We start from the raw sequence: 16489 nt of genomic DNA, 5'->3' as shown, positions 1-16489 counted from the left end.
CTCACGAACCAAAAATACTAGCGACTTCAACTAAATTGTAGTAGGTTATCAATTTTGTGGTTTCAAGAGTATAGAGCTGGAATTCGACATTATGTCAAACTAAGTTGTAGCGTTCTGGTCGTATGATAAACGACATTTTTTGTCTGCTATTTAAGAACACGACTTGAAGAATATGTGGTTTCAACAAGACGGTGCCAAATGCCAAGCAACTCGAGCGAATATGGCTTTATTGTTCATGGAGATAAACCTTTTGCTCTGAGCACCTAAAAACAAACATTTGTCAAGTGTTCGAAAATTACCTCAAAAAATGCTTGCAACAATTAGCGTGGTAGTCATTTAAATTATGTAGTGATTCACATAACGTTCAAATTTTATAATAAAAAAAATATGAAAAAAAAAATACTTTATATGTGTTTTATTTACGTTTACTTTACATTGCGTGACCTGATATCAAACTAATAACATTTTGAAAAAAAGAAATCAAATACCGGTTTTTGTTATAAATTTAAAAAAATTGATCACTTTGAATATTTTACCACAAAAAAAAAGAATTTACCTTCAAATTAATTTTATGAAACGATGATAACCATTTTTGACCACTGATATTTTTTGTAGAAAAATCAAAGTAATGGTTTTTTACAAAAACTCAAAGAAACACTTGTTAAAGCTGGTAAAAATGGATTTTTGACTCAAATATAAAGTTAAGATATTGGCTTCAAACTAATTCAATCTTAAAGAATAGTGCTTTCAACTTTCAGAAAATGTTTCATTGATGTTCGGTTTTTTAATATTATTTAAAGACTTCAAAACGATTTTATTTTGTGCTAAATTTTGTTTTTTAGGATAAGAACATTTTCAAGGGATGCCTTAAATTGTCATACATCCCGATTTCTTGGAGTCGTTTTTATTCCAAAAGCTGGAAAATCCAGCCACGTTAACCCTAAAGACATAAGACCCATCAGCTTATCATCATTCCTTCTCAAAACTTTTGAACGTTTGATCGATATCCACTTAAAAAGAAGTATTGATAAGTCCCTCCATTCAAAGGCTCAACACGCCTACAACAAAGGGAAATCAGTTGAAACGGCTCTACACAGTATAGTACGTACAATCGAATATTCCCTCCATAATAAAGAGAGCTACATGTAAACTCATGCTAAAGCAAGAGACCATAGAGAAAACAAACTTCAGGTAGAATAACACCACCACTAATTTGGTCTAATCCTAGCGCCAGGCGCTCAAAACTATTAATCTCTCTGAGTAGATTGCACATTAGCTACGTTATAGGTGTCCTGGCTGGGCACTGCTTAATAGGAAGGCATGCTATTCGAGTTGGAGCCCCTGCAAATGATTTTTGTAGGAGTTGCATGGACGAGGAGGAGGAGGAGACAATCTCTCATCTTCTGTGCACATGTCCTGCCTTATCACAAAGACGTAGAATTCACCTTGGAGACTACTACTTCAACGTTACCAGCGATCTAAAAAATTCTGACATTATTTGTCTCCTGCGCTTCATTCGGAGCCGCAATTGGTTCGACGAGTTAAGCTAATCAACTGATCCATGTGGTATCACAACGGACCATACTTTGGTCTAAGTGTGTTGGACTCCCCAACCAACAGCCACTTTAACCTTACCTAACCTAGGATAAGTCTTAAAATCTAATGTATTTTTGTAAAAAAAAGAAAAACTTTAAAAAATGCTACTAAAATTGGTTAATTGGTTTTTGACTTAAAATCTCGAAACTAATATTGAAATCAAACTTATTTTATCATATGCCAAATACTCGTGTTTTGTTGGAAAATCTATCAATATAATAGTAGGATTTTACAAGAATAACAAAAACAATATCCGTAGTATGAATACTACCGATGTAAAGTAGAATGTTACTACGGATGGGTTTTGACATGTATACGAGTCTCGAATGGATCTTATGTGATTTCTCAAATGTTGGTAGGATTTATATTGCATTTGGCTGTGTTCGTTGAGTAGTTGTGCATTTGGAATCAAGTGTTTTCCATTGAGAAAAAAACCAATCTGTTACTTTTGATATTATTTAGTTTTGTTAATGAAAATCGAATAACTGGGCTTATTGTGGAAGAAAAAACAATAGAAAAGATAATTAAATTTTGCTATGCTTCAACCAAAGGTTTATCTCAGTTTAGATTAAAAATTTTTTGGTTGTTTAATTTAAAAATGATTAAGTTAGCCAGCACTTCCTAAAATGGTATTTCGATGTTTCTTATGAAGTGCAAGTGAGATAGTTTGATTCGTGTTTAACAATTAAGAACTGAATGTTTTGTACACAAACAAGCACATAAACAGACCATAATGCATTATCTGTAAAACCAACTCTTCCACGCAGGTTTTTCTTCACAAATTTTGACTAGACTCTAATCCCCGACTGGAACCTAGTTGAATTCAGCTTATTTCAACCAGATTCAGGTATATAAAGAATTGAGCTTTAACACCACATGTTACGAACAAACCCCCTTCTTGATGTTTTTACTATATGTCAAAGCAGCAACTGTTAAATGAACTTTTTTTTTATAGAATCTCAATGTTTTCTTACCACTTCTTCTTAAAAATTGTCCATTATATTAGTTTTAGTTGTTTTTGCTAAGTTAATTTTAAATTTTGATTTTCACAAAACTTTCTTCTATTTGTGTTTTTTTTTTATTATTATTCAGACAGATATTCTGTCGGTGAGTTTTCTTGAGAATTTTTTAGTATACTATTTATAGAACGCCAAAAAAACACGGGGATTGTAAATTTTAGTATTTTTTTCAGAATAGTTCAATTTATAACTATTTTACAAAACCCGAAAATAAAGATATTTTATCTGACACAAAATATTGTTAACATAATTTTATCAAAGTTTTAAACAAATCGAAAGACGGGATAGGAAGTTATTAGTCGTATCCTAGCCCCTTTTTTAATTACGACACATAGGAACTATAAGGCAAGTTTTGCATTCGTAAAAATTTCGAGGTCAAGATTTTTATCAAACAAGGCATTGCGAAGGTAGACAATTCGTGGGTCCCCTAATTCCGTCCGTCTGCCTTTCTGTTTGCTTCGTCCTATAGCTCTACACCGTACACACGCTCTTATAAGGTCTTAATAATATATTATGATGATCAAAGGAGCCAACGACACATAGGAACTATAAGGCAAGTTTTGCATTCGTAAAAATTTCGAGGTCAAGATTTTTATCAAACAAGGCATTGCGAAGGTAGACAATTCGTGGGTCCCCTAATTCCGTCCGTCTGCCTTTCTGTTTGCTTCGTCCTATAGCTCTACACCGTACACACGCTCTTATAAGGTCTTAATAATATATTATGATGATCAAAGGAGCCAACATTTTTGTTTTGGATTTTTTTGAAGTCCATATCTCAAAAACGGGGTAACACTTTTTTACGAAAATCAAATATCAAATGACTACTTACATATTTTAAATAACTGCATAATAAACATATTTTTACACAAAAATTGAAAATAATTTTTTAAAAAAATCTAAAAAAATTAGTTTTTTTTTGAGAAATCAAATGAATATTAGATTTTTAAAGACTCTTATTTTGCAGCTGTATTTTAAATTTTAAATTATAGGTACTATTTGTATACATGATCTTTGAATGCAGAGGCAAGTGCATGAGATCCAGTTTTGCATTTTATCAAATTTTCAAATTCAATTCTGCATTAAAAAAAAAAACCTTAAAACATTCGGATACGTTTTTTTTTAAACTTACTTGAATTTGTTGTTTATTATTTTAGATAAACCAATTCATTTGAAAGTTCGATACTTTTTACTGCCATACAAAAAATAAAAAAGAGGCTGGGATGCGAGCCACACTGATAACTTCCCATCCCGTCTGTCGATTTGTCTTGCTTAAAAGTTTTTCTATATGTACTCGTATCAGTTTTTACCAAATCTGCGTACTATTTTTTGTAGATTTTATTTTTTATGAAAAAACAGACTGTTGGATTTTCATATAAAAATTACTGAAAATCGAAAACAATATTTTCTGTGAAATAAAATAAGTTTGAAGCCACTATTTTTAATTTTGAAAAGCTATTTGAGTCGAGAGTAAATTTTTACCAAGTTTTAGTATTGTTTTTTTTTTAGAGTTTTATTTTTTGTAAAAAAACTGTCAATTCAATTTTTTTCAAAATCGTATCGAATATTGAAAACAATATTTCTTATAAGATAAAATTATTTAAAATATTTTTTGTAAAAAAAACGGTCAATACGATTTTTCTCAACATTTTTCAGAATGTTGAAAACAATATTTCTTATAAGATAAAATAAGTTTGAAGCCTAAATTTCAAGTTTTTGAAAAGATATTTGAATCGATAATCAATTTTTACCAACTTTGAGTACCTAATGTTTTTTTTACATTTTTATTTTTTATAAAAAAAACTGTCAATTCGATTTTTCTCAAAATTTTATCAGATGTCAAAAACATTATTCTTCGTTGCACAAAATGGTTTTGGAGATGAAATCATATCTTAGTCGTAAAATTTTGAAGGTGATACATTTTTTTTTCAGTTTTTTGATTTATAAAAAAACCGTTAAATGGATTTTTTTAATATATTAACAATATATACGTTACAATATATCATATAAAATTTAATTCAAGTCTCTAGCGTTTTTGATTCGTAAGATATTTAGGGTTAACCAAAATTTTCACCTTTATTTTAAACTGCTATGGTAAAAAACCACCAACGTAATTTTCTTGAGAGCCCTTTCTGCATCTTTCTGCCTTATTATCTATATAACAAAATTTATTTGAAATCAATATCTCTTCTGGTTCTTGAGCTATTGACGATGAAAAAAACATCGCAAACGTACGGACGTACGATCTTGCGTACACACGCACGCACAGACATCTTTCTAAAAATCTTTTATTATTCTACTCTAGGGACCTTGAAACGTCGATAAATGTCAAAATGTTCAATTTGACAAATCGGACCCATTAAAATAACTTCCTATGGGAAGTTAATAAAACATAATTACAGTGGCGCTGACTTTCTACGACTTTCCGACAACACAAGCATGAATAAATGATTTTAGAATAACTCAAATAATAGTTAAGTAATTAATTTCAACAATAAGGCAAACAACTACTACACTACCTGATATGATATACAAAAAATACAAGAAATACGAATTAAGTAATTAAGATCTTACCTTAAGATTATTTGTGCCATCTTCAATTTATTTAATTTATAGTCAGAGTGATCACATTTTAGAAAGTAAGGACTACTAATTATTTCTAAACGATGATGGTGATGCGGCGGATGCACAATGCACATGGCTGCCTAGAAAATGAATAAAATTAATTTTTTCTAGCAACATGTTAACAAAATTTGAGACTTGTGAATCTATGGAACACAATCCATACTTGATTTTTGTTTTTTGAAAATTATAAATTCATTTGTTCAAGTTTTTGTTTTTTTAGTGCCTCTAACAAAATTCTTACAAAAAAAAATTATTATATTTTATGCACCAGGCGATCATGCTGCTGAAGAAGGAATATTTTTGTTTTGTTTCCATCTCCTTATTTCAATTTTCTTTTTCTTTCTTCAACTCACTTAGCTCTTTTTTTATATGTGCGACCGCTATCTTCAATACTACTTAATGCTAGCGACCACGCCTACTCTTGTCAAATTGTTTCAATTCAACACGGTGAAGGAATACAAAAAACACAAATTATTATATGTATTGGTTAAAGAAGGAAAGAAAAAAAAACAAAGAGGGTTAATTTTTATGACGAAATGCAAAGCAAAGCAAAATCAAAAATATACCTCCTTCGTCAGCATGGTGGCCTGGTAGATGAATTAGAGTTTAGTTTACCTTTATGATGGCCAGGAGAAATTTGTATATGGAAAATATGAACGACATCTACTAGACAACCGTCACACCAACGAACTTTTTCCACGGGTCACGGAGAGTTTTGAATGGGGAACAAGAAATTACAAAAAGATTCTTAATGATTCTTTATGCATGCTCTTTCTATACAAAGGCGAATAATTTGGCTGTTTTGCTTTGGTTCTTTTTGTATAACTTTCTTATGTCAGAGATAAAATGTGAGCTTTAAGAAAAAAAGGAGGGGCTTCAACTACTGATTTCTTTAAGTGTGTTAAGGAAAGTAAGAAAAAGAAAACAGCAACAAGACAAAAATAAAGCCAAAGAGTAAAATCTGTTTGCGGGTGCGAATTGATCAAACATAATACAGTAAAAGTTCCTTTCGTCGGATAGCGCCAATGTATAAGGTTTTAGCAGTTTTCGTGTGACCAGACATTTTTGTACTTTATACGGTCCCTTCAATTAAGTGCTTGCTGTCTTAAAATTTAAGTAAGTTAAAACCTTGTTGTTTTAAAACAACTTTATTATGCAATTCAAATGTCACAATGTTAGGTTATTTCAGCTGTAATGGTTCAAAAAGATAGGTTATATTCAAAATTATAACTGTCACTGTCAAAATGTCACAATTTTTTTAGTGGTATTCGCGTCAATATACATAGTTATTCTAATATTTAAATTGTTTCTACTCAGGCTTGGATCAATTAAACTAAATTGCTTTAAGTCTTCGTAATGATGAGGACCTAATACTTTTTAGCGGCTTAAGGGTGCTTTTAAATAAATAATTGAGGCCCTTCACAAAACATCTAACTAAGTAGTAAGTAATAATATTTTAATATATACCAAGGTTATGTAATTAGTTTAGGAAGTTTCCTCCTCCTATCTTAGGTAGGTACATCTGATTGGACAAGTTCCGCGTCCAATGAAATAGAATTACCTCAAGTTCCGCTTCGGTGATTTTGAAGCAATGCAAAAAAACTTCAAACAGCTAAAGATTTGTATTTTGTTTCAGAGATTCATTCGATCTTGGTATGTGATGGAGAGTGGACAAATGAAAAGAATATCTTTTAGGTATCTTCATTTTAAAAGTTAAAAAAAAAAAACTATATTTTAAAGTAGTAAATAATTGTATTTCTTCATTACAAACATTTTAAAATAGTTTATAAATATTACAAATCTCAGTTCGATTTAATTATGTATTGCTATTATTTTTATTTTTGTTTTATCTGTTAAACCATAAAATATAATAAAAAAAGCTGCACTTTTTAACACTAAACAAGATATTATAATAAAATAACTAAAGATTATACTATTACATACTAATACATCAAATCAAGTCAAAAAGTTAAAACAACTAAACTAAGTTCGGTCGAGAAAAACACAAAACATTCAAAAAAACAACATAGACAAAAAATATTAAATTAAAGTTTAAGAGGAAAAAATTGAAACGATTAAAATTAAAACGTGTTCAGTTGGCCCAAGAAAATAAAAAGAAAAAACTGTGAAATACTATACGCACTCTATAAAATAATAAAATAGTTAATAACAAAACACATAATATTTTGAAATAATATGCATATAAATGATAAATGTAGATAAATTTAATTTAAAGGAAATAAATTAATTAAAAATTATAAACTAATTTGCTCGTATTGTCCGATTTTTATTCATATTTGTTAGCATCAGTGAAATGTATGATGTTAACAGATCATCCATTTTGTAGCCAAGTGACGTTTCGCACAATAATTTCGAGCCTCGAACTAGATTACCTATTGTCATATGGAAATAAGTGTTGCCAGATGACCAATTCGAGATGCGTGTAAATGGATGGGTAACAAGGATGTCCTATAAATATATTTAAATAAAAGAATAAGCATTAGGAAATAGAAGTTACAGGATGTTTGTATTTACCTTCGTAATAGGATTTATTAAACTAACACCATGTTTATTTATTGCTATTAAAAGCATTTCTGGATAATTTGGTTCTGTTGTTTGTTTCACTTCGAAAAATGCCGATCCAAATGTTGGCCATCTAAAATAAAACGGAAATAGAAGTTTTTTAACTATATCTTAACAAATATTTTTCAAAACGATCTAAAGTCGTCGGTTGTTAAAAAAAAAAAACATTTTCTTTTTAACTGTAAATCCTGTAAATCCTGTTCAAAAATAATAACACACATAAACGACCGAAATTGATTCATGTGGTTGGGAAATTGGAGATCTAAAAATATTTCAAATTCTTTGTGAAAGGGAACATATCTGCAGCTTTTTTGTGCTTTAATGGAAATCTGGTTTGTTCCCAAGATTTTTGGACAGGACAGATCCGTCAAATTCTGAAGAATGGGGATTAAATTATGTCATAGGGAAAAAAGGTTGGAATGGATTCTTTGCGAAAATTGTTTGAATGCGAAGCAAACCGAACGGACGACGCTAATAACATTCAATTTACTCACTGCAATATGACATTTGACAGACGAACAATGCATGCTTAAAGACATTTTTTGAGCTGATTTTTCCAGGTGGGGACAATTTTGTACACTCTCGTGAGCCCCCTCTTCTGCCCAAAACTACCAAGTGTAACAGCATTTGGGCTTCAATTTTTGACAAGTTTCAGTTTTAGTCATGATAAGGAGAAGACCTATTGCCTGGATTTAACAAGAAAAAAATATCTCATGCCTTTCACGCCATCAAACAAAATTATCAGATACCTTTTGTGTCTGAGAGTAGGTTCTACCTACAACTATACAATCTGTTAGTAAAAGGTGGTTAAATTTTAAGGACCGATGTTGAATGTGAAACGACTGTCAAGTTAGCGCTACATTTTTCGAAATTTAAAAAACTGAGTATGCAGTTATTGTAGCTTTTTTGTTGTAAATTATTTGTAGAACGAAAAATGTGTAGCTCTACGATTTAATAAAAGTGGTATGTAGAGCTAGGTTGATCGTTGATGTCAAGTTAGCACTACACTTTCTGATTTTGTTAAAACTAAGTACGCAATAATTTGACAATTATTTTTTGCAAATTAGTTGTGGAAAGAAAAAAATTCCAAAATTTTGTTTTACTTTTTTAAAAAGAGGAGTATGTAGTTCCAACTTGATACCGTGAATCCAGGCATAAAACAAGGATATTCAAAAATGTAACGATGCAATTAATTGTAGTTTTTTTGTTTAAAATTAGTTGTGCAAAGAAAAAAAATCCAAAAACTTGTTTACTTTCATTTTTTTTTTAAAAAGGGCGTTTGTAGTGCTAACTTGACACCGTGAGTCCAGGCATAAAATAAGGATATTCGAAAATGCAACTTGGAACTTTTGAAATTTTTGATTTCTTAAAAAGGAAAGCTAAAAAAATGTTTACAAAATTAAAAGACATCGAGATTAACTTGACACCGTGAGTCCAGGCATAAAATAAGGATATTCGAAAATGCAACTTGGAACTTTTGAAATTTTTGATTTCTTAAAAAGGAAAGCTAAAAAAATGTTTACAAAATTAAAAGACATCGAGATTATTTTTAAATCTTAAATCATTAGCGTAAATAATAGTTTATAAGCCAAGTTTTGGTTACTGTACATGTCCTCATTCATGTTTAATTAAAATGTGGGCTTTAAAAAAAATTGAAACAAAAAAATAGGGGGAAATATCTTTTAAAATATACATTTCACGACTCTAAGTTTTTGGAACAATGGTTCTTACCACGTTTTAGAATCTAAAAAAAATATAAAAAGTTAGGATATCGAAAGAAGGAGGTCTAGAGTTTTTAATTATCTTTTAAAAGTTTGATCATATAGGTCCAAAAATTTGAAACAATGTTCAGAACAACATGCAGCAATTTTCAAAAAATCGATTTTCGAAACAGTTTTCGGGTCTAAGACCCCCATTTTTGGGTTTTTTCAAAGAACACTTTGGAATAATGCAGAACAAACCGGAACTACTTTCCAAAACAAAAAAATCGTAAAAAGCACTCACTACTTTTTACAAAAAATGAGAGTAAAACTAAATTTTGGAATTTTTTTCTTTCCACAACTAATTTTAAACAATAAATCAACAATTAATTGCATCGTTACATTTCCGAACATCCTCGTTTTATGCTTGGACTCACTGTGTCAAGTTAGCACTACATACCCCCCTTTTTAAAAAAATTTAAAGTAAAAAAATGTTTGGAATATTTTTCTTTCCACAAGTAATTTACAACAAATAATTGTCAACTTATTGCGTACTTAGTTTTAACAAAATCAAAAAGTGTAGTGCTAACTTGACATCAACCTAGCACTACACACCATTTTTTTTTAAATCGTCGAGCTTAACATTTTTTTTCCACAACTAATTTACAACAAAAAGCTTCAATTTACTGCATACTCAGTTTTTTAAATTTCGAAAACTAACTTGACAGACGTGAATGTGAATCAAACCTAAACATCCTAGTTTTCAGACTATAACTCAATTTTAACCATGGAAAGATAACTAATAGAGCAACACGTTTGTTATCCATACCTATTATTGAATTGGGCTTTCAAATCAAAAGTCATATCGTGCACTTCTTTCAAAAGAGCATCAATCGGAAAAACCGTGGAAAAACTTAAGTAAACCAGGTTTGTAAGAGATGTGAAAACATCAGTGCATTGCTGATGTCCACGATAGTGTGGCTTTAAAGGCGTCCACCTCAAGTCGTCGTCGTCGTCGTCCCCAACAATTGCACCGCTCACACTTGTCGTATGATGAACATTATGCGTAAAGACTTGCATTTACAAGATTAGGTATAAGGTGCAATTGACTCATGAACTAAAGCCCCTTCACCATTTCAAGCGTCGTCAATGGTCAGAATGGAGGCAATAAATGGCAACACTGGATGATCAATTTTCATGGGCCCTTTAAATTTAACCACCCTTTAAAAAACTAAAAATACGCCATTGCAAAAATGGAACGATACTCGCTTCAACAAGTTATTGAATCACAACTTACAAAAAAAATAAGGGCCATTAAAGCTATCATTAGTCTTTATTATTGAAACTAATTATTGAAATTTGGTTGACAGGTCGGTTATAGTATTGAAAGTTTTTGTTATTGAAACAAAATATTTTGAATTAAACATTTCCAGATTGGAATCAAGAATTTGAGGTTACAGTTGAACATTGAAACTGACAGGCTCAGGTTCCAGTGGAACGATTATGTTCCGAAATGTGGATTCATAACTATTAGCTGTTCATTGAAAACGATTGTTGGGTTAAATAATGTGTTTTTTTCTAGCAGAAACAAATCTACGACTGATAAGCTTCATTTTGACATACAAACATTATAATTTTGACTCTCTTAATCGTTTTAAATCTGCAAACAAAATGTTCAATTATGCAAAACCAATGATAGCCCTTAGTAGACACTTTGTATTTCTCGAAGAGGTAATCACAATTAGTCACCTTGATCTTTGATTTAGAACCTTTAGACCAAAAATACTCCGTTACCAAGATCAGAATCTCAGACTGACAAGCTAACTGCACACTAAATGTGAGAAAGTGTGCGTGAAATGATGCAAAAACCAAACACATCATTAAGTGTTTCGGCCCATTAAAATGCTTCATTTTAGACCTCAGGCACATCTAAATGCTTCATTTTCGTCTTCGTTCAAAAACGAAACAATCCGAACCAACAGAATCAGAAGTGCTGACATGGTCTTAAATTGGAAGATTGAATAGCTTTTAATTTCAATCCAAATAAATTTTGTAAATGTATATTAAATAAAATAAGATAAGCGCTGTTTTTTGTTTACTCAAATTATTTGCAAACGCAATATGAGCTGCAACATTTAAATTTATACAGATTTTAATTGTTTGCAAAAAAATTATTCGAATTCAATAAATTGCGCTAGCACCCTTAACTTGATGGTTTTTCGAACACATCTTTGATACAATAATCCGAAGCTAGTTATGAAATTTAAAGAATTTCGTAGTGATTGCTGTAAATGAGTGAATTAATTATATTAAATGATGTTGAACATGTTTTTTTCAAGACAAAAATTTACATTGGTTCGCTATCAACAAAATGACTGCGAAAAAAGTAAAAAAAAAATCGGAAAAAAAATTATTAACCTCCCTATTTCGTTTTTGCTTTGCAAAGTGCCGCTATCCCACGGCATGGTTTTTTTTTTTTTGTTTTCACATCCATTCATGGACTAATTGTTAAAATTACAAAAACAACAATGTAAAAAACGGGTTTTGGAGAGTAAAAGGTACGAAAGATGCCGATCTTGGAAAATGGAGTATTTTTGCTTTAGACAAAAACAAAAGGTCTACACCAATGCTTCTCAATTGATTTAAGTCTTTAAAGACGAGAGTCGGGAAAAAATCGAGGATTATAGCCGTAAATTTGCAATTAAGTCATGGAGAATTTCATGAAAATGATAAATTGATGCAAACGTTTTAAATGGCATAGGTTCCTCATTACAATTAAAGTAATACCGAATTTTAACTTTTAATAAAATAAATTAAGAAACTTTGAAAATCATACTTAAAAATAATAATAAAATCACAGATTTATAAAAGAGACTTCTTAAAACCTATTCGTTAAATACCCCTTACTTACCTATAAACAATTTTTAAAAACGCCACTTTCGCATCTTCAGAACTCATGCCTCCATCTTGATTATATGAAGCCACTATCGATCTCTTCCATTCGTTTCCACTTTGCATCTTCGTAATATCTGCCGGCACCAACTCTCGCAACATTTGTCTGCAAAAATATCAAGCAAATTATTAAATGTTCTCCTTTTTTGATTGCTCAAAAGAATCTTATGGGGGTTTCCATAGATAAATTAAATCAATTTATTTTTGATCTAGATCTGCCAAAACACAAATTTCCCATTTTCGTTCCATGGGGCATAATAAATTGATTTATCTTTGATTTAAGATCAAATCTACAAATCTAGATTTTTCGACATATAAATGTTTAGCTGGAAATTTGACAGCTCTACCGCACTCGATATCATATACACGAAGTTGAACAAATACATGCAATGACCAAAAATTAACTATTTTCAATCGTGTTCCATGCGCAGCGCAAAAAATCAATTTTGGACGGAAATCGGAATTTACCCATGGAAAACCCATTTAAGATTTGAACTAGACAATAGACATCGATCTTATATCAGCCCTGGCTTAATTTCATTAACTTTCTTGAAGTAAGCCATTGAAATATATCTGAAGTCTTTTATATTTTGCTATTGAATACATAACACTACTTACGGTATCGCTTGCAGCTCCTGTTTATTCTCTCCAAATCTTACTCGATAAACCAAAGCTGCCAATTTAGAAGCTTCCTCTCTTGAACACTTATGATATCCACGTAACAGCTTCGGCAATTCTTGATGATAGTGGAATATTAAATCAGCATTTCTATCCTTGCCCGGCACAGTATTTGTCCATAATTTCTTCATGAAGAACACTTGATATGTAAATTGCGGATTTGAGCCATCTCTGATGGGTCTTGCTTTTTTTATCCAATCTGTCAGATGACGAACAAAATCAAAAAAGAAATCACCTTCCGGCACCGATATGACCTTGTCGGCAATCTTCACAAACAAACTAAAGCCCTCACTAGTCCGTAGCGTCAGTCGTTGTGATATATTGTGGCAGAAATCTTTGGCGCGTGTCGATGAATCTACTTCGAAAGCTTCATCTGTATCATCGGGGAAATACACTTTATGGAAGATTTGTGTGGTTTTGTGCTGAATAGCTTCAACTTCAACTTGATGTGGTGGATATTTACGTTGCCCGTTGCGTATGGTCTTCTGAAGGCGATGCATTGCGTCCTGAGAAATGGGATGGCGTCGTGTACGCAGGAATACCAGAAGTTCCTTGAGAAGACTTTGACTGCAGGCGAATAAGCCCGTTGCAAGCCACATTAGCTCCCAACCACGATCCTCCGACACCCTGTTGCGATTGTCTGTAAGCTGTTTCATAATTTGGCAGTATATCTCATCGCGCAGGATTTCATGCTTTAGTGGAGCATCGAATATATGATCGGTGATCTCGTTGCCCATCCTGGGACGTTTCGACGGCAAATCACCCATGTATTTTAGGATTGCAGCAAAAGCAAAGCAAGCTTCCTCCGCTAGTTCTTCTTTACTCTGCAGCTTTCGCAATAATGGAGCTTTAATTGGTTCGCGTGAATAACGCCAGATCTCTTCACTGCTTCGCTTTGAACCAAGTGTCAAAGTTTTAGACATTGTTCGCTTCGGCGGTAGCCGAAAATGATCCAAGGCGTATTCCATGAGTGAATGGGGTCTGTCGCGTGGATCAGTTGCTCCATTCGAAACCATGCTCAATCGACGACCATGATGTGCTTCCTCAACATTAAAAAGTGCCAAAATATCGGGTGGTGGTTTGCTGAGGGTTGGAAGAACATATACCGTTTCGGCTGGAAAATCTCCACGCTCTTGACTACGATCACATCGCCCTATACACCAACCATTATTAAGGACTGCATCTCCTCTAGACTCATCTTCCAATATTATCAGATCACCTTTAAGGAACGACAAGAATGACGACCCATCCGAAGGTGCTCGATAATCTTGTATCGCGATCACATAACGCGATCTGAAAATAATATTAATACGTTAAAAATAGAAACCTTGAACAAAACTGAATTGACTCACCTTTTCTTCAATCCATCCAAGAAATAAACAACCAAATCCCTGATGTCTTCAGCATTTGGACTTTGGAATGTAAACTCCTCACCTCGAACTGTAGATAAACTAAAGGTTTGTGTAAAGACTTTGTTCGTCTTTTGACTTGAGACTGCTGTAATCTCTGGGAATGATAGCTCCAGAAGAACTTGTTCTTGATCATCAACTACGTAAACACCGGTCCAGTTGACAGCTATGATAACATCGTTCTTAGGTAGATTGGGGCCGGAGTTTCTTTAAGAAAAAAAACATTTATTATCGCAAAAAAAATCTTCGTTTAACAAGTGCTCCATTGACACGAGTGACAGAATCTTAATATTGACAGACAAAGTTACATTACACCACTCGTTCAGGTGCAGCTTATCTCCATGTTTAAACTTACCTGTAAGCCTCATAGAACCTCGAGAACAGCAAAGGCCATTTATATTTCGCATAACTAACAATATCTTCTTTGATCTTCAGCGATTCAACATTTTCCTTGACATAATAGCTTTTCTTGTACGCTTGCAGCACTAAAGCAGCCCACCGATCAATAGCCTTCTCCACTCCCGTTAAGCAAAAATCGGGAATGAAATTGGGCAGAAGAGTAAATAATCTCTCCATAGACATATCCGTCCCGTATTCAATAAAATACTGTTGTGCGGCTATCATGGCCAAGTCATCCTCCTTGTCACATCGATATTCACCAAACTTCACACCTCGTACAACTTGCTGATAAATTAAATTAGTTGCAACCTGATCGTTTGTAGGATCATGCCAAGGTGCGAAGATTTCTTTGCGGAAGAAAAGACGCCATGGAGCATTCCTTTCTTGTGCTCCTTGCTCCTTGGCATATTGCTCACATTGTGAAATAGCATCCATCACATGATCACCTCCCGATCCCAATGAAGAGACCTTGTCAAATAGTGCTATGTACAGCGAGAAGCCAAACTGGTCCAACAAGGTTATCTTGTCGGAGAGCTGATTGCAGAGTTCTCGAGCTGTTGTAGCAGAGTCTGCAAGGAGAGTCTTAGTATTTCCATCCATAAAGGTGATCGGTAACATAATGGGTTTCTTGGATTTAGTCGCCTGCAGTTCCAACCACGATGGAGGTTGATTGCGAGTTCCATTATTGAAGGTCCTCTTCAGTCTATCTTCACAGTAAGGCGCATATCCTGGTGGACCTTCTCGAATGAATGCCCTCAAGTAATTCACAAACTTTTCCGATGGAGCAAAACATCCTACGCAGAGTGACAGAAGAATCCATCCACGAGCATGAGAAGATTTCGAAGGATTATTACTAAGCTGCTTACAGATTTGACAGTAAATTTCGTCTCGCAACTCCGCCCTTAAAATACCATGACCGATTATGAAATGCAGTTTTTCCAAGTTTGATGTAGGCCTTGCCTCAAGCCATGACTGGTAGCTATCGGCTGTATATTCTTCATCCTGCAAACGTCGACGAACGTCTTCACCAAGTTTGTTCTTTCGCTTCAGTGTCAATGAGACCAACTTATGACGAATCGAACGAGGCTTTTGTTTCAAAAAAGCCTCAGGATCAAGTCCCATAAGTTGAGCTTCTTGGAATTCCTGAAATGAAGACTCACACAAATTAATTTCTTAAAACATCAAGCATTTAACCTTAAATTACCTTGCTTCTAATGAAGTTTCGCCCTAAAGTTGCTGTAACCTTTGACATCACAGATGTATTATCCCTATCCATAGTATGATACCTCGGCTCTGGAAGATCACCTGTAAATCGAAGAATAGTAATCCATAGTGCTTGTGCAGCTAACTGATCCCCTTGCGTATGAAGGGGAAGAAGTGGATGTTTTAGAGGCTTCCGAGAATACTGATGAGTAGTGTTGCCTTGGAAGTATGTTGCAGCGAACTTTTGAAACTTGAACTCTGACAAGTCTTCTTCATCTTCAGAAACATGCATCGGAGTGATGATATCCTAAAACATAAAAAATACAAA

General features: G+C 32.9%; 1 protein-coding gene across 2 annotated transcripts in view; it reads right to left on the bottom strand.

Annotated features, from left to right (window-relative positions):
* Positions 1–7069: 7069 nt before the first annotated feature.
* Positions 7070–16489, bottom strand: part of LOC129939093 (myosin-VIIa) — a 39683-nt gene continuing 30263 nt past the window's right edge. For both annotated transcript variants that reach the window (XM_056046964.1, XM_056046965.1), the window contains exons 7-13: positions 16163–16468; positions 14915–16101; positions 14503–14766; positions 13091–14443; positions 12432–12578; positions 7773–7893; positions 7070–7706 (exon numbers count right to left, since the gene is read on the bottom strand). In XM_056046964.1, the coding sequence (XP_055902939.1) occupies positions 7500–7706; positions 7773–7893; positions 12432–12578; positions 13091–14443; positions 14503–14766; positions 14915–16101; positions 16163–16468 (3585 nt within the window). In that variant the 3' untranslated portion in view covers positions 7070–7499. The remainder of the gene's footprint in view (positions 7707–7772; positions 7894–12431; positions 12579–13090; positions 14444–14502; positions 14767–14914; positions 16102–16162; positions 16469–16489) is intronic.

The sequence above is a fragment of the Eupeodes corollae genome, chromosome 1, assembly GCF_945859685.1.
Source record: "Eupeodes corollae chromosome 1, idEupCoro1.1, whole genome shotgun sequence".
Classification (NCBI taxonomy): Eukaryota; Metazoa; Arthropoda; class Insecta; order Diptera; family Syrphidae; genus Eupeodes; species Eupeodes corollae.
Note: the sequence above shows the minus strand (reverse complement) of the source record. Positions and strands in the feature narration are given on the sequence as shown.